The sequence below is a fragment of the Microtus ochrogaster genome, chromosome 7, assembly GCF_000317375.1.
Source record: "Microtus ochrogaster isolate Prairie Vole_2 chromosome 7, MicOch1.0, whole genome shotgun sequence".
In the NCBI taxonomy this organism is placed as follows: domain Eukaryota; kingdom Metazoa; phylum Chordata; class Mammalia; order Rodentia; family Cricetidae; genus Microtus; species Microtus ochrogaster.
The window spans coordinates 3,880,811-3,902,473 of NC_022014.1; the positions used below are offsets into that span (position 1 = coordinate 3,880,811).

A 21,663-nucleotide genomic window follows, 5' to 3' on the forward strand; every position below is an offset into this window, starting at 1 on the left:
GAGACAGGGTTTCTTTGGGGCTTTGGAGCCTGTCCTGGAACTAGCTCTGTAGACCAGGCTGGTCTCGAACTCACAGAGATCCTCCTGCCTCTGCCTCCTGAGTGCTGGGATTAAAGGCGTGCGCCACCACCACCCGGCTAAATATTTCTTGAATGTTAACTAGAGATGTCTTTCTGGAAGTTTCCCACAGCTCTCCCACCCCACCCTCAAAAGTGCAGCCTCACAGCAGATAGGTACTTGGTCCTCTCTTCTGATCTCACAGACTGGGTCTTGCTAGAGTAACCTTTAAGGTGACTGGTATCAGGACGTACCCCCTTCCTATCACATTCCCTTCCCACTAGTTAAGTTGCTTCTCTCTCCCTGAGGCACATTCCAACAGCTCCAGGTCTCCCCTCTCCTCCCAGGCTCTTCCAGGAAGGCCTTGTTCTCCCGTTAGCCCTTCCCCCATGTGCCCTCACCCCTCCCAGCTTCCCTCTTGCTACAGGTGTGACTGGCAAGGTGCAAGGTGCAAGGCCGGCTCTCCCTCAGGTGGAGTGGGGGCTAACATTCCTGAAGTTTTCTTTCTGGCTCCTCATTGTAGTCTAAGCACCTAATAGGCCCGCAGAAAACCTTGGGAAGCAGGTGGGAAACAATGGCAGAGTGGGCAGCTCTGAGTATAACCCATAATATCCTATTGTATTTGAAACCCAGAGACTCTGCCCTCAAACCTCTCCCCCTCCTATGACTTCTAGGGCCCCTTCTCGCTGAGGGGCTTATCCAGTCGTCCAGGTACTATTCAGGTACCTTCATCAAGTCTGGTTCATCGGGACCACTCTTTTTCTGAGACTCACTCTCCTAGTTGGGCTTCAAGAAGACAGCTCTGCTGGATTGTTTTCTGCTTCAAATCTGATAGCTCTTGTTTATCCTGTTCTCTCTGCTGTGTGCTCTCACTTTGTCCTTCGAAGTGCTTTTCTAGAAAAAAGCAGGTGTGTGGACGTGTGCGTGCACTCATGCCCTCCATGGTCTCCTGGGACTTAGCTCGGCAGCAAGTTCCTTTGCCCACTGAGCCATTTCACTTTTTTTTTTTTGTCAAGGACTTAATGTATCCTAGATTGACTTCACTTTGTAGTTGAGGCTGGCCTTGACCTGCTGTCGCAGCCCCCACATACTATCGTGCCTAGCTCTGCTTGTTTAAGCTGCTAAGTTACCTGTGGGTAGGGGCAGCGGCAGCTGCTGCTGCTGCTTTGAAGATTTATCACTTTGAGTTATGTATAGATGCATATGTCTGCACGTGAGCATGTACGTGTGAGTGCAGGTGCCTTCAGAGGTGTCTGGTTCCCCTGAAGCTGGAGTTGTCCAACCACCCGATGTGGGTACTGAACTGAACCCAGCCCTCTGCTGCCAAGTACTGCACGCTCTTCAGCACTGCGCCTCTCTGTCTCTCTAGCCCTGCCTTTATTCTCATTTGTTTGTCCTGGCTGTCCTTGACCTCCAGTTAGATCAGAGATCAGCTGGCTTCTGTCTCCTAGTGGGGATTAAAGGCTGCACCACCATTGCTAGCTACGCTTTTATTCTCCCGATCCATGTTTTGGTTAGAGGTGAAGGAGGAATATTTGTGTTTGGGACTGGCAGACATGAAAGTATACTTGCTCTTGCAGAGGATTCAGGTTTGGTTTCTAGCACCCACATCATGTGACTCATAATTGCCTGCAGTTCCAGTTCTAGGGGATTTGTCCCTCCTTCTGGCCTCTACAGGTACCAGGAGGGTACACATGTGTCTTACAAACAAATATGCAGGCACTTATGAAATAAACCATGTCTGTGGTGCTGAGGATTGGTCCCAGGACTTTGTACACGCTAAGCAAAGTTAGTGCGCTACATTGCGAAGCCCAGAACTACTGGGATGTCCCAGCTGCACTTTATTTACCTCCCCCCCCCTTTTTTTGATGGAGGGTCTTACTGTGTTGTATACGGGTCTCAAACTCCTGGACTCAAGTGATCTCCTGAGCATGGGGATAGCAGATAGTTACCACTGTGCACAATGTCTCCAATGTCTACTGTCTTGTTGTGAGCCATTTTGTTTTTTTAAGACAGGGTCTCTAGCTGGGTGGTGGTGGCTCACACCTTTCATCCCAGCACTCGGGAGGCAGAGGCAGGAGGATCTCTGTGAGTTCGAGGCAAGCCTGTTCTACAAGAGCGAGTTCCAGGACAAGTTCCAAAGCTACAGAGAAACCCTGTCTCAAAATACCAGAAAAAAAAAAAAAAAAGACAGGGACTCTGTGTGGGCCTGTTTGTCCTGGCACACTCATGAGACAAGGCTGTCCTTGAACTCAGAGTGTTACATTATGCCTGGCCTGTGTCTGCTGTCTTTAGGCTTCTCATGTTGTAGCTAAGAAGTAGGGAAGCCATCTGCTTGTTCCTTGATCCTTTGTGGGAACTACTTTCTCTCACCCTTTCATCTTGGCACCACTTTCTAGATGTTTCCTCAGCTTCTGTCTTGGAACTCATCCCATGGGATTCTTGCATACCTTTGAGTTTGGAGGAACGATTATTGCTCTGACATCTTGTCTGGCTTCATGGCTATAAAGCCTCATTGCCTGAGGGTATTAATGTTGGCTTTTTTCTGTGTCCTCTCTTGGCATCTTCTCTTTGCTGGCATGGTCATCTTGTTAGTGTTCCTTCCTCTGCTTCTTGGGGAAGTCAGTGTAGGCTGTTTAGTGGCTGGTACTAGCAGGCCACAAGGAATACCTACCCTTCAAGGGAAGCTTTGTGGGTTACCCCTGGTTGTGCTGCCAAGGTTCTGTCTCTGGGACTTGGGACTTGTGTGATCCCCTGGGAAGAGTCTTGTTTTCTTCAGAGGGAGCATTTTTATTTTTATTTTTTTTCTTTGGAGACAGAGTTTCTCAGAGCCTGTCTTGGAAACTAGCTCTTGTAGACCAGGCTGGCCTTGAACTCACAAGAGATCTGCCTGCCTCTGCCTCCCGAGTGATGGGATTAAAGGCCAGAAGAAGCTATTAAGAGACCCTTTAGGACGTAAACGTCTCAATATATGTATTCTGCCTCTACTGAGGCCCCCTTTCCAGTCCTGCCCCCAGCCTGTTTCTCATAGTGCTAGGTTCTGTGAGGCCTGAGTTTCCTGAGTCCCTCTCCAATGGAGATGTGTCCAGAGTCCGCCTGTTTGTTCCTCAGAGTCTGACTGACTGCCCTTCTCTCATTCTTTGTCCTCAGATTTCTAAGCATGGGTTTGGTTTTTTTTCATTTGAGACAGGGTATCATGTATCCTAGGCTGGTCTTGAATTTATTACGTAGCTGAGGCTGGCCTGCTTTCCTGCCAAGTGCTTGGGGTTGTAGGCACGCACTGCCATACTCAGCTGAAGGGTCTTAACTGCCCTTTGAGAGTGAGTAATCCCAAGGGAGGGTATTACTGTTTGTCTGGGGGCTTCCATAGCTGAAGGGTCTGGAGGGAGGGTTGTGGCTATACTTGGTCTCTTTCCCGAGGCTGTGAACTTCCTGATCAGAATGGTTGAGCCCTGTCCCCATCTGCACGGAGTCCCCCAGCCTCCAGCCCTCTGCTTCTGCCCTGCCTTCCTCCTGCCACCTCCAACCTGCTTCCTTGTCCTGCAGCTTAGGGAGGCTGCAGTCATTTTTTCAGGGCTTTGACTACTCTATCCGGGCTGTTTGGCAGAAGCACTTTGAAGGCCAGAGCAGGTTAGAGCAGTCCTTGGTGCCTCCGTCAGGCTTCTGCGGCCTGGGGATGCTTTTGCCTCTTGGTCCTCAGGGTAGTTTAGCAAGTGTTCCCTGTTGCCATTTCTTCCTGCTTTGACCACTGGGGTGGGAAGGACAGTAGGGCTGGGCTGGGCCGGACCAGAGTCTTAAACCTCACCTGAAGATCTGACCTTGGTTGGACTGTGACCTCTGGGTGTTGAGCAGTGTGGAGGTGGGGGGCAGGGCTTTAACAGCTGGTTCCCCCTAGGTCCTTCCTCAGATTCCTGTGAAGAGTGGAGGTCCCCATGGGGCAGGGGTCCTCGGTGAGTGGTTAACTTCTTCCAAAATGCCCAGTGGGGAAGGGAGGGCAGATCAAGGGACTGGGGTGGGACTGCTAGGTGGAAATGCCTTCTAGAACCACCCTTGTCCTTCCTCTTAGGGGTGCACTTGGAGGGCCCATTCATCAGCCGAGAGAAGCGGGGTGCACACCCTGAGGCCTACCTCCGCTCCTTTGAAGACAATGCTTTTCATGATGTGCTGGCCACATATGGGTCTCTGGACAACGTCCGCATTGTGACACTTGCCCCTGAGTTAGAACGGAGCCATGAAGTGATCCAGGCATTGACAGCCCAAGGCATCCGTGTGTCTCTAGGTGAGAGGCCACCCGTCAGGGTTGCCTGCTCAGGGTTCTCAGCTGCTGCAGAAGCTTACCTTGGGTCCTCCATGCAGGGCATTCAGTGGCTGACCTGGGGGCTGCAGAAGTAGCAGTGCAGAGTGGAGCCACCTTTATCACCCACCTTTTCAATGCCATGTTGCCTGTGAGTGTCACCCCTGCTCCTGGGTGGACGGGGACTCAGGGACCAGTACTGTCACTCAGTTACATTCCCTCTTGCCCTGCCTAGTTCCACCACCGTGACCCAGGCATAGTGGGACTTCTCACCAGTGACAAGCTTCCCCCAGGCCACTGCATCTTCTATGGGATGATTGCTGACGGCATACACACTAACCCCGCAGCTCTGCGCATTGCTCATCGGGCCCATCCCCAGGGTGAGTAGCTGGGCAGGGTAGAGACAAGTAGGATAACAGCTGGCCAGGTCCTGAGCCGCTTCCTCCCCCAGGACTGGTGTTGGTCACGGATGCTGTCCCTGCCCTGGGCTTGGGCAATGGCCACCATACGCTGGGACAGCAGGAGGTGGAGGTAGATGGACTCATAGCCTACATTGCAGGTGAGTGACTCCTGTACCCACATATGTGTGGTCTCGGCTTTTCCCTCGGGTACGCCCTGTTCATTTACTCACTGGGTTACCAGGCCCATAGAAACCCTCTCCTCCAATCCTGGCCTTTCTGCTCTCAAGGCACCAAGACTCTGTGCGGCAGCATAGCCCCCATGGATGTGTGCATCCGGCATTTCCTGCAGGCCACAGGTCAGTGGGCTGGTGTTCCTAGGTGTCTGAGGGCGGAGAATGTAACTGGGGAAAGCTAGAAGGAAGCTAGAGAAATTGGACTTCTTTGCTGACTTCCTCTAACTACCTGTAAACTGGGAGATGGGGAGCTGTGACTTCTGGCAGATGGAAATGATCATGGCCATTCCCAGCTAGAGCTCAGCTATGGAAGAATACTAACAGCCAGTCACTAGAGCAGGATGATGGAAGAGCAGAGTCGCATTGCTCATAGAAGGGCCAAGGCCTAGACACATGGGATATTGGGAATTTGCAGGGGCAGTATCCATGGGCAGAGTAAAGTGGCATTCTGGGGCTTAGAGCTGGTTCTGTTCTACACCTGTCAGCATCTCAAGGTTGAGTGTCATTCTGAGTGCCTGCAATGCTAGCGCAAATGGGCTGGGCATGGCCTGGGACACAGGAAATAACTACCCTGGCAAGAAGTGGTACCGTAAAGTGAGTGTGGTCACTGGGCCTCAAGTTAGGCCCTGCTCAGAGTACAGGGTTCCAGTTGACAGCTGGATTGGTGACATGGTGGCCCAGGTATGACTTCTTTGCCAGAAGTAGGCAGGAGGGTCTATGACCATACAACACTGAACGCACTCTAACGTTCCCTGTCTGTTGAGAGAATGGGCTCCCTGTAGAACTTGGAAGAGAGTGGTAAGCGGCGTCTCCCAAAGCTAGGGGAGTGAGGGTCCTCCCCAAGCTGCTGCCTGCGGAGTCCAAGCTCACCACAGTGTGTTCCTGAGCAGGCTGTAGTGTGGAGTCGGCTCTGGAAGCTGCGTCCCTCCACCCTGCCCAGCTGCTAGGGCTGGAGAAGACCAAGGGGAGCCTGGACTTCGGTGCTGATGCAGGTGAGGCCCCTTGGAGGGGTTGAGTCGGCTCAAGGGGGTGGGTCTTCTCTGCCCCTGCCCTTGGGGCCATTGCCACCATAGACTCCTACCTTTATCTTCTCAGCTCGCCTGTGGAGGTCAGAGGACAACTTGCTGTAGTTGGTTCTCCCCTTCCACCATGTGAGTCCCAGTCAGACTCAGTCAGGCTTGGTGGCAAGCGCCTTTACCCCCTCAGCCTTCTCCTGGTTGGTCCTTGCTTGTTTATTTGTTTTGTTTTGTCTTGAGACACAGGGTCTTACTATGTAGCACTGACTGGCCTGGAAGCCACTATGCAGGCCAGGCTGGTTTCTAATTCATGGCAATCAAGCCGGGCAGTGGTGGTGCACGCCTTTAATCCCAGCACTCGGGAGGCAGAGGCAGGCCGATCTCTGTGAGTTCAAGGCCACCCTGGTCTACAAGAGCTAGTTCCAGGACAACTAGGACTTTAACATAGAGAAACCCTGTCTCAAAAAAGGCAAACAAACAAAAATTTCATGGCAATCCTCCTGTCTCAGTCTCTTGAGTTCTCAGATTATTGACATGTGCTATCACCCATTGGCTTCTGGCATCTAAGATCAGGCCAGGTAAGGGTTACAGGGATCACTTGTGCCCAACTGTGTAGAGTTGATGCTCTTGCTTCCAGCTCCTCTACCAGTCCAAATCATGTTCTTGGGCCTCAGAGCTCAGTTATAAGAAATGACTCAGTGACTCCACAATGGGATATGGATGGCTCCACTGTGTCTTCTCTCACCTTCTGCTGCAGACTTTGTGGTGCTCGATGACACCCTCCATGTCCAGGCCACGTACATCTCGGGTGAACTGGTGTGGCAGGCAGAGGAAGCTGGGCCATGACTGAGGATCTTGACTGGAGAGGACACTTGGCTCCAGCTGGACACTGACAGGCCAGGCAGTCCAGGGAGCTGGTCTCCAGGGAGAAAGCTGGGAGCCTTGCCCCAGGTCTCACACACAACCTCATCACTCCACTGAAGGGGAGGCGTAGGAGGCGTAAATACAGACAACAGGACTTGCCTTATCGGAGTTGTTTTTTGAGTTGTTTATATTCTGCAGAGCTGCTGGTGTTCACTGTTACCCTGAGGCCTTATGGGACCAGGAAGGGTTGGATATACCATACGGGACCTCCTCTGTAGGCCAGATCTGTTTTGAGGCCTGCAGACCCCCAGGAAGATGTTTGGGTGGGAAGTGAATGGGATGAGCTTGGAGGGAAGCCACTGGGAGAGGCTGGAGACAGTAATCGTGGATGGCTGACCCTGAGCTAAATGGGCAAAATGGAAGCCGTAGCTCCAGACTCTCTGTGGCAATATTCAGGAGAGTGTCCATATGCTGGCCTTGGGACCTGGGGTTACTTAGCAATGAATGCAGGAATAGGTGCCTTAAGGGCCTCCAGTTTGAGCCTAGGACTCCTCCCACTGCTCCCTAACCTGCCAGACCTGCCTAGCACCTTCTTGGATAATCAAAAGTTCCATTCCCTGTGGTGTCTTCTTTCAAAGACCCCAAGGGCTGAGAAATCCCCCTTATTCCCATGTTTGGTGGCTGTGGTATGCCCTGCCTGCTCTGCTAGTACCCGTGGAGGGTATCCGGACCCTAGACTGCCTTTCTCTCACTTGGGAAATGTGCCGCAGGCTCCCTGGAAACATCATTGCATGGCCTTTGGGAATTCCTTTGACTTTAAGGATGGCTGTGATTGATGTAGGCAGAAATGCCTGAGGTTGGAGGTCAGGTCTTGGAATGCCTCCACTTTGCATTTGTTTCCTGGAGTTGTTGCCCCCACCCTGTCATTTATATACTTGGTATATAAAGGTATATAAAGTATTTCTTTATAAGCCACCTTTTTATACCAGGTCAAAGTTTGAGAAATATTTAAAGAAAGAGAGAAAAAAAGTAGGCAAACAAAATAAATCACTTTTAATAGCTACTGAGCAGGGCCACACCCCACTTGTCGCTTGGGACACTGTCAACACAAGAAAGCCATCTTGAGGGATCCCAGACTCAGTGGGGAGAAAATAATCTGCCCCATTGCCACACCCCTCCACGTGAGCATGAGTCACGTGGGGCCAGTCCCTCAGGACTCACCAGCCTATGGAAACCTCCTCTGCTGGTGGAAGGCCTCACTCCCAAACTCTCATGAATGTTGACTCATTCTACCCATCTTCCGGAAACCCAATGGTTGGCCTACCTGTCTGTCACCTCATTTCTCAGATGAGGGGACCGGGCACTGCGTTCTGCTGCTGGACAGTTCTGGTGACCAGGACTCAGCCTGGAGTCGAAAGGTGCATTCATAGTAGCGAGCTTACCTTCCGTGCATATATGGCCCTGGGTTCTGTTTCCAGTACAGAACTGACCCTGACCTGCCCAGATCCAGTTTCACTGGATTCGTGCTACTGCTCTGGGTGGAACTGTGGGGGCGGTCAGATGAGTGAGCTATGTTTTTGGGACTACCCAGAAATGATGGGAACTAGTGCTGGGAAGGTTTTGAGGTAGACAGAACTGCCTCAACAATGGACAGGGAGGGGCAAGCAGGTTTACGTGTTGAACACAGCCAGGGGAGGACTCTGTCTCTGAAACTGCTGTAGGGATTTGGTTTTATTAGGTTTTTGGTTTTTTTTTGGGGGGGGGGGTTAGTTAGAGACAGAGTTTCTTTGTCCTGGAACTCACTTTGTAGACCAGGCTGGCCTTGAACTCAAAGAGACCTCCTGCATGCACCACCACCACCTGGTTGAATTATTATTTTTATTAAAAAAAAAAAAAAACAACAGGGCTGGAGAGATGGCTCAGTGTTTAAGAGCACTTACTGTTCTTACAGAGAACCTGTGTTCAAGCCCCAGCACCTATGTCGGATGACTTGCAACCACTGTGACTAGACTAGCTTCAGGGGGATCTGACTCTCTGGTCTGTGAGAGCACCCTGGACATCCCTTCACACAGACACGCACACACACATAATTAAAAATAACAAAAACTTTTTTTTTTGGTTTTTCATGACAGTTTCTCTGTGTAACAGTCCTGGCTGTCCTGGAACTTGTAGACCAGGCTGACCTCGAACTGAGAGTTAAGTATGCACTACCACTGTCTGGCTAAAAGCAAACCTAAAATGGGTGGTGGTGACTTACCCCTTTAATCCCAGCACTTGGGAGGCAGAGGCAGGAGAATGGCTATATGTTCGATAGTAAATAGTAAAAACAAATCTTTAAAAAGTATAAAATTGTTCAGCATAGTTTTGCATGCTTGTAATCCCCTGGAAGGTAGAGGTGGGAGGACCAAGAGTTCAAGATCCTCCTTGGTGCCAGGCGGTGGTGGCGCACGCCTTTAATCCCAGCACTTGGGAGGCAGAGGCAGGCGGATCTCTGTGAGTTTGAGACCAGCCTGGTCTACAAGAGCTAATTCCAGGACAGGCTCCAAAACCACAGAGAAACCCTGTCTCGAAAAACCAAAAAAAAAAAAAAAAAAAAAAAAAAAAGATCCTCCTTAGTTGTATATCAAGTTGGAGGCCAGCCTAGGCTGCATGATGTCAGCAAACTGGGGAGGAGTCTCTTGTAGCCAAGGCTAGCTAGCTTCCAATTTTTGTGTAGTTGAGGAGAACCTGGTCCTCCTCTCTTCACCTTCTGAGGGCTGGCTGTAAGCTCTGCACCACATCTAATGTCCTTGGTGCTGGAGGTTTGAGCCAACACCTCACGTATAAGCAAGCACTCTCAACCGAGCTACCTCTCCAGACCCAAAATTTATGACTTCAGCCACTTAAAAGAAAATTAACATGGTTTTAATCCCAACACTTGGGAGGCAGAGGTAGGTCGATCACTGAGTTTGAGGCCAGCCTGGTCTACATAGTGAGTTCAAGGGTAACCAGGGAGGGCTATGTAGAGAGACCTTAAATTACCTTATTTTTTGTGTTCATTGTTTGTTTATGTGTAGTCAGGTGTCCAAAGCCAGAAGAGAATGTCAGAGCATGTGGTGGGCGCTGAGAACTGAACTAGGTCCTCTTGATCACTGAGCTGTCTTGTCTCTCCAGTACCTTAACTGCTTAAAAGAGTTATCTTGGGCTGGAGAGATGGCTCAGCGGTTAAGAGCATTGCTTGCTCTTCCAAAGGTCCTGAGTTCAATTCCCAACAACTACATGGTGGCTCACAACCATCCGTAATGAGGTCTGGTGCCTTCTTCCGGCCTTCAGGCATACACACAGACAGAATATTATATACATAATATTTTTTTAGAAAAAGTTATCTTAGTTATGTACACGTGTGTGTGTGGAGGCTGGAAGCCTGGGACCTCTTGGGAGCTGTAGTTACAGGTGGCTGTGAGCTGCCCAGGACCTCTAGCCAACTTTAACCTCCATTTTTTTTTTAAAAGATTTATTTAATTATGTATACAGCATTCTACTTGCATGTGTCCCTGCAGGCCAGAAGAGGGCACCAGGTCTCATTACAGATGCTTGTGAGCCATCATGTGGTTGCTGGGGCTTGAACTCAGAACCTCTGGAAGAACAGTCAGTGCTCTTAACCTCTGAGCCATCTCTCCAGCCCTTAACCTCCATTCTTTTATTTACTTTAAGATTTTATTTCATAAAGATTTAGACTTAACAACAACAACAAAAAGATTTTATTTCATGAGCATGGGTGTTTTGCCTGTCTTCATGTCTGTGCATCACGTAAAAAGTACAATGCCAGCAGAGAAGGAATTGGATCCCCTGGGGAACTGGAGTTCCCAGGGCTGTTAGCTGCTGTGTGGGTGATGGGAACTGAACCAGGGTCCTCTGGAAGAGCAGCTCGTGCACTGAGCCAAATGCAGCCTTACATTATCCGCTCTCAAGTGTACAGTTTAGTCACTGTAAGCACACTCGTCATGCCGTCATAGCCCCCATTACCTCAGGAACTATTACTTTCCAGACACACCGTGCCATTGGCATTAGTCTCCTACCACAACCACATGCTGCCCTGTCAATGGCTCAATGCTGGAGAGCTTTCACAGAAAGGTGTGCCGGTTACTTCAGTCTGGGGCTTCTGGGGCACTGGTGTTGCCCCAGCGCTTGGTAACAGTGGCGCCGCATTAGGCATGCCTGTGGTGTGGGTGTGGACTGGGGGGGGGGGACAGCCACTCCCTGAGGTCAGTTGAGTCACAGTAGTGGTGGGTGGCTGAACAGTTTGGGAGGTAGTGCTCCTGAGACACCTGGCGGCGGAGGCGGTCTGTTTCACCCGGTGTGCCCGGGAGGCCAATGCTTGAGTACTGAGAAGCGCACGGGTACCATCTGGCGGCCAGCGCTGGGCAGCAGCCTGCGGGATTCAGCGAAACTCGGGTTCGAGCCCCGAGCCGGATGACCTGAGTCCTTTTGCCTCCGCTGTCTCGGCAAGACCAAGCTCTCGGAAAGAGGGGTCGACCGTGAAAGAGATAACCCCTAGCTTGGAGTCGGGTGGCAGGCACCAGCAGGCTAGAGGAGTGGCTAGACTCAGCCGGTGGGTGCTGCAGGGAGCCGCGACGGTCACACCCGCCGCTGTAGGGTTTATTTTATAAGGGCAACGTCCTCCGCAGGTAGCTTTTGTAAGGAGTACAACGAACGGCTTCAGGCGAACCTGCCTTTCCTCTGTTTTCGCAGCCAGGGTGTCTCGCTTGTTTTATTGAGCCAGATTACACCTTTCCTTTAGTCCGTTGTCAAATTGAAGTGGAGAGTTTTCCAGGTAAGACGCCTATCTTGTCCGAGGAGAGGGAGCTGGTCTGGCAGGCGAACACGTGGTTAGGGGTCGTCCACATGGGAGGAGCTGAGGTCTGCAGCCCACCACAAGCTTTCAGACCTCTCAACTATGGCTGTGGGTTTTTTTGTTTGTTTGTTTGTTTGTTTAGTTGGTCAGACAAAGCCTAGCTTCAAGCTTCACGTGTGTTGGAGGTTGGCCTTGAACCCTGATCCTCCTGCCTCTATCTCACAAGTGTCGGGATTAAAGACACAGGAGGTCACACAGAGTTCCAGGAGCATCAGGAGAAACGAGAGCCCAAACGTAGGTCTAGGCCACTTCTGGGCTCCTAACTCCAAAACATCATGAGGTTGTTTTGGGACATGTTACACAGCATAAAGTGTATAACTGTCCAGATGGGGCGTGTGGGTCAGTTTCTAGCCTCCATTTCCTCATTCACATCATGAGGACTGGTGAAGAGAGAGAAACAGCATGAGCCTTGTGCACACCAGACACTTCCCAGCCCCTTCTAAGATGGTTCCCATCATCCTCCTGCCCTCCATGACCTCATAATGTCACCCCAAGCCACTACATGTGTGGCTCAGGGGTACTCTGCAGATAAGAGATTCTGGGCACAGAAGGGACAGCCAGTCCCTCTTCTTTACTTTGGGTACCAACGAACAGCACCAGACCAGGTAAGAGCATTTCCCCTCCTGGCTTGGGTCTTGCCTGTTGGCTACTGTGAAGGTCTTAGAGACAGAACTGTCCTCCAGCTTCCTGCTGCCTCCTTTCCTTGCTCTTGTCACCTGTTGAGTTGCCTTTAAAACCTGTGTGTGTGTGTGAGCGAGCGTGTGCGTGTGTGTGCGCTCACGCACGTGTGCAGGTGCCCTCATAAGCCAAAGGTGTCAGATCTCCTTGGAGCTAGAGTTACAGGCAGCTGTGAGCAACCTGACGAGGGTACTTGTAGCAGGCTTTCTTGGACTATGCAGTTCCCCAAATCATGACATGGAAACTGATTGTTAACTATGAATACTTGGCCTTCACTTAGGCTTGTTTTCACCTAGTTTATTTTTAACTTAAATTAACCCATTTCTGTTATCTATGTTCTTCCCCAAGGCTCATTACTTCATGTATGTACTGTCCATCCTGCTTTCCTGCTTCCTTTGTGTCTTGCTGGCTGGGCCCCGACTGGCTTGCTGGCTCCCCTTTATCTCTGCCCACCTGCCCTGCCTATCCTCCTCTGCCTAACTATTGGCCATTCAGCTTTTTATTAGACCAATTAGGTGCCTTATACAGGCAAGGTGAAACAGCAACACCTTTACATAGTTAAACATTCCACAATCTAAATAAATGCAACACATCTTTACGTAGTTAAACAGGCACTGGGAACTAAACTTGGGTCTTCTGCAAGATCAGTATATGCTCTAACTGCTGAGCCATCTCTCCAGCCCACCTTTTATTTTAACCAGCATACCACCATGCCCAAGATTTTTATGTGGACTCTGGGGAATTAACTTAGGTTCCTATGTTTGAAAGGCAATCATTTTATCAAATAAATCATTTCCTGGCTCGTTTTAGGCTTTTATTTTGGTTTGGTTTTTTTGTTTGTTTGTTTGTTTTTAGTTTTTTGGAGACAGGGTTTCTCTCTGTAGCTTTGGACCCTATCCTGAAACTCACTCTAAAGACTGGGCTGGCCTTTAATTCACAGAGATCTGCCTGCCTCTGCCTCCTGAGTGCTGGGATTAAAGGCGTGCACCACCACTGCCCGGCTAATTTTTAATTTTTCATCAGTTTATTGGGATCTGAACTTGTACTTCTGAAGTAGCACGTTTGTCTACTATGTTCCTAAGTTTGATTCCCAACACCCCAACATGCACAAAAAACTATATACACTTACATTTTTTACAGGCCTCACAGACCTGTAATCCTAGCACTCAGGAAGCAGAGGCAGGCAGGTCTCCATGAATTTAAGCCCAGCCAGGCCTATATAATGAGTTCTAGGCTGACCAAGGCTAGATAGCAAGTCCTTACCTGAAAAATACTATTTTATTTTGTGTAGGTGTACGTTGTGTGGGTATATGTGTGCCATGGTACAACTGTGGGGGTTAGAGGAGCACCAGTAGCAGTCGGTTCTCTTCTGTGTGTGGTCCTCACACAGCGCAGGCCATCGTGATTGGCAGCAGGTGCTGCCACCTACTTTGACCAGTTTAGCCGTCTATTGGCCTGCCACATACCTGTAGCAGGAAACATATCCGCTGTATTTCCCCCACTTATGAGAGGGGTTCACTCCGTGACCAAGGCTGGCCTTGAACCTGAGCTCCTCCCACCTTAGGCTTCAGAATGCTAAAATTAAAGGAGCCTGCCGCCACATCTCATTTTGTCTCTACCAGAGAATGATCCTTGGATCTCACGGAGTCAGTCTGCCACTGCCTTGCATCTCCCAGCATCCCACCTCACTTTCAGTGGATTTTTACACATATGTTGTATGTGTGTGTGTGTCGCAGCCTGTATGGTAGTTAGAGGATTAGAGGACAACTTTTAGGAGTCCGTTCTCTCTTTCATCATGTGGGTCCCTTGATTGGACTCAGGTCATCTGGCTTGGCAGCAAGTGCCTCTACCTGCTGAACCATCTTGCCAGCCATTGTTGGATTTAAAAAATATATATATATATATTTCAAGACAGGGTTTTTCTGTGTAATAGCCTTGGGTGTCCTGGGACTTGTCCTGTGGACCAGCCTGGTCTCGAACTTAGAGATCTGCCTGTCTCCTAAGTGCTGGGATTAGAAGTGTGCACCACCATTGCCTGGCAGTTTTATTATTATTGTTATTATTATTAGTTTGACTTTTTGAAACCGGGTTTCACTGTGGCCCTGACTGGTCTGGAATTCACTTCATAGACCAAGCTGTCCTGAACTCAACAGAGATCCGCCTGCCTCTGCTTCCCAAGTGCTAGGGTTAAAGGCCTGTGCTATCATACCTGCTTTGGCTGGCTTCTTTAACTTTACTCTTTTGCTGTTAGAACTTTGATCTGTTCCTTGAGTTTCAATCTCCAGAATAAACATAAGGTTGTTAGTATGTGTGTATGGTGTGTATGTGCATATGTGTTCCATGTGTGTGCATGCATGTGGAGGCCTGAAGTTGACACTGGGTGTCATCTCCCTTGACGACTCTCCACTTTTATTTATTGAGGCAGGATCTCTCAAACAAACTCAGAGCTTACGAATAGACTAGGCTAGTCAGCTGTTTGCCCCAAGAATCTCCTCTCTCTACCTTTGAGTGTTGAGTACCCTCCCTATGAAGTGGGTTCACAAGATCCAAACTCCAGTCCCCATGCTTGTGTAACAAGGACTGTATCCACTGAGCCTTTTCCTCCTTCCTGTCTTGTCTCATTTTTACTTTAGTGATCCTGGGGTTAAACTCAGAGCGTCACACACGCTAGGCCAGCTCCTCTCCCTTGGAACTACGTCCCTAGCCCTCATCATCTATTTTGTTCAATTTATTTGGATGAGTCTTGCTTGGTGTTTTGCTTGCTGTGTGAGGAAGTCAGATCTCTGGAATTGGAGTTTTAGACAGTTGTGCGCTGCTGTGTGGGTGCTGGGATTGACCTAGGTCTTCTCGAAGAGCAGCCATTTTTTTTCTTTTTTTGATCGGGTTTCTATGTAGTTTTGGAGCCTATCCTGGAACTAGTTCTTGTAGACCAGGCTGGCCCCGAACTCACTGTGATGCGCTTGCTTCTGCCTCCTAGAGTGCTGGGATTAAAGGCGTGTGCCACCACTGCCCGGCTCTTTTTTCTTTTTCTTTTAATTTTTTTTTTTTTTTTGGTCTTCTCTCCCTTCCTTCTTTCTTTCAAAACAGCCTTTCCCTGTGTAGCCGTAGCTGTCCTGGAACTCAGGGATCTATCTACCTCTGCCTTTCTTTCTTTCTTTTCTTTTTTTTTTTTGGATTTTCGAGACAGGGTTTCTCCATAGCTTTTTGGTTTCTGTCCTGGCACTAGCTCTTGTAGACCAGGTTGGCCTTGAACTCACAGAGATCCACCTGCCTCCCGAGTGCTGGGATTAAAGGCGTGCGCCACCACCACCTGGCCTACCTCTGCCTTTCAAATGCTAGGATTAACGGTGTGTGCCACTGCCACCACTACCCAGCTTTGAATATATTTTTTAAAGATTACAATATAGGCTCATAATTTCCCCTTCCCTCTCTGCCCTCTAAACCCTCCATGTGCCTCACCCCTTACCCATTAAATGCATGGCCCCTTTCTCTCATCTCTGCTGTCAGGACCAAGGATGCTACTCAATGGTAAATTGTCTGCTTCAAAGGAGGGAGGCTGTGGCTCTAATCCTCAGCATACAAAGCAGGGGCACACTCAGGAGTGAGAGTTTCTCAAGTATGGTTGGTGAGCCTCCTGCCTCGGCCTTCTGAGTGCTGAGATTACAGAAGTTAGTCACCATGCCCAGCTCCATTTTTATCAATTTTGATTTGTGTCACTAGATAAAAGACCAAATAGTGGGCCTGGAGAGATGACTCAGCTTTAAACACACTGTCTGTTTTTCTTGATGACCAGGTTCAATTTCCAGCAGTCACATGACAACTTAAACCATCTTTAACTCTAGTTCAGGGCATTTGATGCTCTCTTTTGACCTTCCTAGGCATGGCACACAAATAGTATTCAGACACAGATGCAGGTAAAATCCCCATACATATAAAGTTTAAAATGAAAAAAAAAAAAGCTCGAAAAAGACTGTGATAAAATCAGCAACCTCCCTGTCTTCCTGCTTTTTATGTCCATCTTTCTCAGTAGTGTCTATATCTTGAGTCATCTTTTGTGGCTATATATATTGCTTTCGTGCTGAATACCCTGCCACAGCTCCAGCCTCATGTCAAGAGAGCCTGATGATTCAGGGTTGAGTCAGCACCTGATCATGTCTGTAAATATCACACAGCAGGAGAGGCACTAAAGGGGCTCAGAGGTTTCAGAGTTTTTACAATTACGTCATCTCAGCTCAGCTTTCTATGTGTTGAGAACCTACCTTTTTGAGTATTTTTCTGGAGTACTCAGGAAGCCTGCATACTTAGGGCCTGGGTGCTTCCAGCCCACAGGTCTTATCTTGGCTTTTTCCATCTAAACTTTCTAACTTTCTTTTCTTTTTTTTTCCTTTTCTTTCTTTTTCTTTCTTTTTTTTTTTTTTTTTTTTTTTTTTTTTTTAAGACAGGGTTTCTCTGTAGCTTTGGAACCTATCCTGGAACTCACTTGGCAAACCAGGCTGACCTCAAACACACGGAGATCCACTTGCCTCTGCCTCCTGAGTGCTGAGTGCTGGGATTAAAGGCGTGCGCCACCATTGCCTGGCTCCATTTAAACTTACCTCCTCCCTGTGCACTTCAACTCCACTGATTTGATTTTTGTTCTTCCCCACAAGACTTATTACCTTCTAATATGCTATAAAATTTGCTGATTAAGTTTTCTCTCTTCCCCCAGAATACCACAGGAAAACTTTCTGTGTTTAGTTCACTGGTGAATTACCAAGCACAGTGCTTGGCACAGGGGAGGCTCAGTGACTGTTGAAAGGACACAGAGGACCTGGGGTTTCCCTACACTCTATTCCTGTGTATTCTTTGTTTCTTCTGGGACTCTCATATTTTCTTTCTTGGTTTGTTCCTTTATTTTTGATGGAACACATCTTTCAGTAACTTTCTGAGAAAGGGAGTATGATCTCTCTCTCACACCCACACACCTATAGCAATGTATGTATCAATACTCAGTAGTTACTGTAGAGTGTGTTAATGGTTTCATGTATAAAATGGCAGTGAATATTAACCATTTTCATGTTAATCATATAAAAGAGTAATCATATAAAGTGGTTAGTATTCTCTCAAAACAAGCAAGACCTAAATAAAACTGACAGGATTGGGAGGCAGTTGAGTAGAATTGGCTGGGTCTGGTTTTGAAACCTGCATTCCGCGATCTAACTCCGTAAGAGTGGTCAGTGCAGCCTCCGTTTCCTCACGTGGATAGTGGGAATGACCACAGTACCTGCTGCTCATAGGGCCATCAAGTGTCAGGCTGACAAAGCCTTCCAGGGTGTATGCTGGCAGGAGCTCTGTCCCCTCTGGCTTGTCTTTGTGAATTCTTCGGATAGGAGTGCAACCTGGAACGTCTTTTGTGGAACTCGGCAGGCGATTTAGCAGTAATGAACTGCACTTTGACCTACTAATACAAATTTATCCAAGAGAGCAAGTAAGGGTGTGTCTGGAGTTTGGTGTAGGACCTGATTCATGAGAACAAAACAAAACTGGGCACCATTTTATGCTTGGTATGTTAGTAGAGATTTATCAATATGTGGGTTTATAAACATCCCATCTGTTAATGGAATGTTCCTCCAATGGAGTCCTCTGCAGCTGAGGCAGAAGGCGACCAGGGGCCATAGAGGACACAGGGTGACATAGTGCTGGGTGCTAAAGGAAGGATGGACGGTCAAGTCAGCATGGATAGAATACCTGATAGATATCTCAGGGCACTCTGAATTATTTGTAGTCACCAGATGCTTTAACCCCACCCCCCAGAGTGTGTGTGTGGGTGTGTGGGTGTGTGTGTCGGTGTGTATACCCATGTGGCTGGAGAAATGGCAGAGGTTAGAAAACTTGTTGCTCTTTTTCTGAACACTCACAGGTTGATCACAACAATCTCCAGTTCCAGGTAATTCAATACCTGCTTCTGACTTCTGTGGGCACCAAGCACACATGGGGTATACAGACAGATATACATGCAAGAAACATACAACATAAAAAATGAATAAACTGGGGTCTTGAGAGATGGCTCAGAGATTAAGAGCACTGACTGTTCTTCCAAAGGTCCTGAATTCAATTCCCAGTGACCACATGGTGGCTCATGACTATCTGTAATGAGATCTGGTGCCCTCTTCTGGCCTGCAGGCATACATGCAGGCAGAACACTATATATATATGATATATTTAAAAATGAATAAATCTAATAAAAATTTAAGAAACTTATTTATTGCATGTGTATGATGGGGATACACACATGCATGGAGTCAGTCATCGCCTGTCTTAGACTGGGTTAAACTCAGGTCCTTAGGCTTGTACAGCAAGTATTTTTCCTGCTGAGCCATGTTCAGGGTCTAGAATAACTGGCTCACAAGTCTCTAGGGATTCTCTTCACTGGAATACTGAGCTTACAGATGAGTTTAGTAGTGGCTGGCTTTACATGACTATGAGGATCCAAACTCTGGTTTTCATGCCTTTACAGCCAAGCATTTTACTCACTGAGCCATCTCTTAGCCTTTTTGTTTCTATAGACCAGACTGGCCTCAAACTCACAGAGATCTGCCTGCCTCTGTCTCCCGAGTGCTGGAATTAAAGGCATGTGCCACCACTGCCCAGCCCCATTTGTTGTTTTAAGGCCTATAAACATATGGCAGGCTGGAAGAATGGGTCGCTATGGGCTGTATCTTTTATATATATATTTATTATGTATAGAATATTCTGTCTGTGTGTATGCCTGCAGGCCAGAAGAGGGCACCAGGCGTCATTACAGATGGTTGTGAGCCACCACGTGGTTGCTGGGAATTGAACTCAGGACCTTTGGAAGAACAGGCAATGCTCTTAACCATTGAGCCATCTCTCCAGCCCTATGGGCTGTATCTTTAGGGGTTGACATACATTATACATCCACTAGAGAATGGATGCCTAGGTCCCTATTCTGGCACTGCAAACTGTAGAACTGCCACTCCAGTGAATGCTTCCTCATCTGAAAACTGGGATAACAATGTTAGTGATGCTTTAGGATAGAAGATCTAGGAGATTCCTCACCGAGAGTCAGTATAAAGTCGCTGTTGATGCCATCACTGTTTTGCAATTCATCCTGCTTACGTGGGATCATGAGTTTACTGAATGCATGCTGGCTGCTCTATGCCACCTAAATTTTTTTTTGAGACAAAGTCTTACTATATTACCCAGGTTGGCTTTGTTGTTTTTGTTTGTTTGTTTGTTTGTTTTGTTTTTTTTTGAGACAGGGTTTCTCTGTTGCTTTGGAGCCTGTCCTGGAACTTCGTGGCCTCAAACTCACAGAGAGAGATGCACCTGCCTCTGTCTCCTGAGTGCTGGGATTAAAGGTGTGCGCCATTACTGCCAGACTTCAGATTGGCTTTGAACTCCTGGACTCAATTGATTCTCCTACAAGGTTAGAAGGCTCAACAGGTACACTCGACTTCATTTGATGTTAAACCGTCTTTTGAGCGGGGGCAGGGAGCAGTATATTTTTAGTAACTTACCTAGTTTGGTTAGTGCTGTCTGTGTGAACGTGTGTGGGTCATCTGTTTGAGCGTGGACAACCTTCCAGTGGCCACACCCTCAGAGAAAAAAGGCTCTTTCCCAGCGGCTATCAGTTCCTGCAATCCCTCAGACAGGTGTGGGGCCTTGTGAGGCCCTCTCCTTCCGTGCTGGAGCTGTGACTGCTTGATCTTGTCAGGTGGCCGCAGCTGCCGGGAGCGCCTGAGCCTCTAGGCCACGTACGCAGGAGACGGCGTTTCTCAGCGTTCTTTGCCGTTTGACAACTCCTACATTCTTTCTTTTCCCTCTCTCTCAACGTTCTCGAAGCCTTATTTGGAAGGGGAATGATATAGATGCCCCATTTATTTTTGTTTGTTTTTTTGAGACAGGGCTTCTCTGTGTAGTCCTGGCTGTCCTGTAATTCACTTTGAAGACCAGGCTGGCCTCGAACTCAGAGATCCTCTACCCCACAAGTGCTGGGATTAAAGTGTGTCACTGGCCAGTTAGCCTAGCAGAATTAGCAAGCTCCAGGGGGAGAATGGTATAGAAGACACCTGGCATCCACACACAAGCACGCACGCACATACACTATACACAAAGCACAAAACGCTTTTTCCCCCTTTTTCCTGACAGGGTTTCTCTCTGTAGCCCTGGCTGTCCCGGAACTCGCGCTGTAGACCAGGCTGGCCTTGAACTCCCAGAGAGTCTCCAGCCCCAGCGCCTCAGCCTCCCGATTGCTGGGATTAAAGGCGTGTGCCACCTCCGCTCGGCAACAAAGTTTTTTTTTAAAGTAAAGATTGTAAAATTTGTATTTTCACCACAATTATAAAACAACAGCATTGTCATTAATAATAACTAAGGCAGGGTGTGGCGGCTCACACCTATAATTTCAGCAGTTGGGAGGCTGAGACAGGAGGATTGCTGCAAGTATGAGGCCAGTCTGGCTACACAGTGCGATCCTGTTGAGAGAAAAGGAAATAAGAAGAAAAGCAAGGTCACAAAGACGTCCAAAAAGAAAAAAGACACCCACCAAAATATACGCACAGTTTCCGAGGCTGTCAGTGACAGCGGCTTGTTTTCTGCTTCCAATAATAGTATAGCCCAACCTCTCTCACGGATCATTCGTGAGCTGGAACTCAAAGAAACTCAAGGAGTCCATGCAGCGGGTTCAAGCCCAGCCTTGCTGCTGCCCCAGGCAAGCCTTGGCCGGCTGGCCGGCCAGCCTCAATTTACCTGACCTGGAACGCGGATGACAGCTCGGAGCTCCAGACCCGGCCCCTCCCCGCCTCCACGGATTGGCTCGCTCGGTCCCCCTCTACAGGCGCGCCGGGACCCAACCCGGAAATGCAGCTCCTGGGCGGGGGCGGGGCACTCCCGGCCCGAGGCGAGTGATAGGTATACTGACCAATGGACGTGGGCAGCGGCGTCTGCGTCGCGGAAGTCCCACCCAGCGTCGCGCGGGGGCGGGGTGGCGCTGGGGGCGGCAGGCAGCGGGGCGGGCGCAGGATGAGGGCGGCCATTGCTGGGGCTCCGCCGCGGGGAGGAGGACGCTGAGGAGGCGCCGAGCAGCGCAACGCTGCGGGGGAGGCGCCCGCGCCGAAGCGGGGCTCATGGCCAGGACCACCAGCCAGCTGGTGAGCGCGCGGCGGCTGCAGGGCGCGCCGGTCCGTTACCCGGGAGCGTGGCGGTCGCCCGGGCTCTGCTAGGC

At 49.1% G+C, this 21,663-nt stretch overlaps 2 protein-coding genes across 2 annotated transcripts in view; both read left to right on the top strand.

The window, feature by feature from the left end:
- Amdhd2 (amidohydrolase domain containing 2) overlaps positions 1-8,565 on the top strand; it is a 10,557-nt gene extending 1,992 nt beyond the window's left edge. The window contains exons 4-11 of the mRNA XM_013347099.2: positions 3,953-4,007; positions 4,124-4,336; positions 4,414-4,502; positions 4,587-4,731; positions 4,803-4,910; positions 5,040-5,108; positions 5,876-5,977; positions 6,759-8,565. Coding sequence (XP_013202553.1) covers positions 3,953-4,007; positions 4,124-4,336; positions 4,414-4,502; positions 4,587-4,731; positions 4,803-4,910; positions 5,040-5,108; positions 5,876-5,977; positions 6,759-6,847 — 870 coding nt within the window. The 3' untranslated portion in view covers positions 6,848-8,565. The remainder of the gene's footprint in view (positions 1-3,952; positions 4,008-4,123; positions 4,337-4,413; positions 4,503-4,586; positions 4,732-4,802; positions 4,911-5,039; positions 5,109-5,875; positions 5,978-6,758) is intronic.
- Positions 8,566-21,437: 12,872 nt separating this feature from the next.
- The window catches only part of Pdpk1 (3-phosphoinositide dependent protein kinase 1), a 70,356-nt gene continuing 70,130 nt past the window's right edge, over positions 21,438-21,663 (top strand). The window contains exon 1 of the mRNA XM_005349197.1: positions 21,438-21,589. Coding sequence (XP_005349254.1) covers positions 21,566-21,589 — 24 coding nt within the window. The 5' untranslated portion in view covers positions 21,438-21,565. The remainder of the gene's footprint in view (positions 21,590-21,663) is intronic.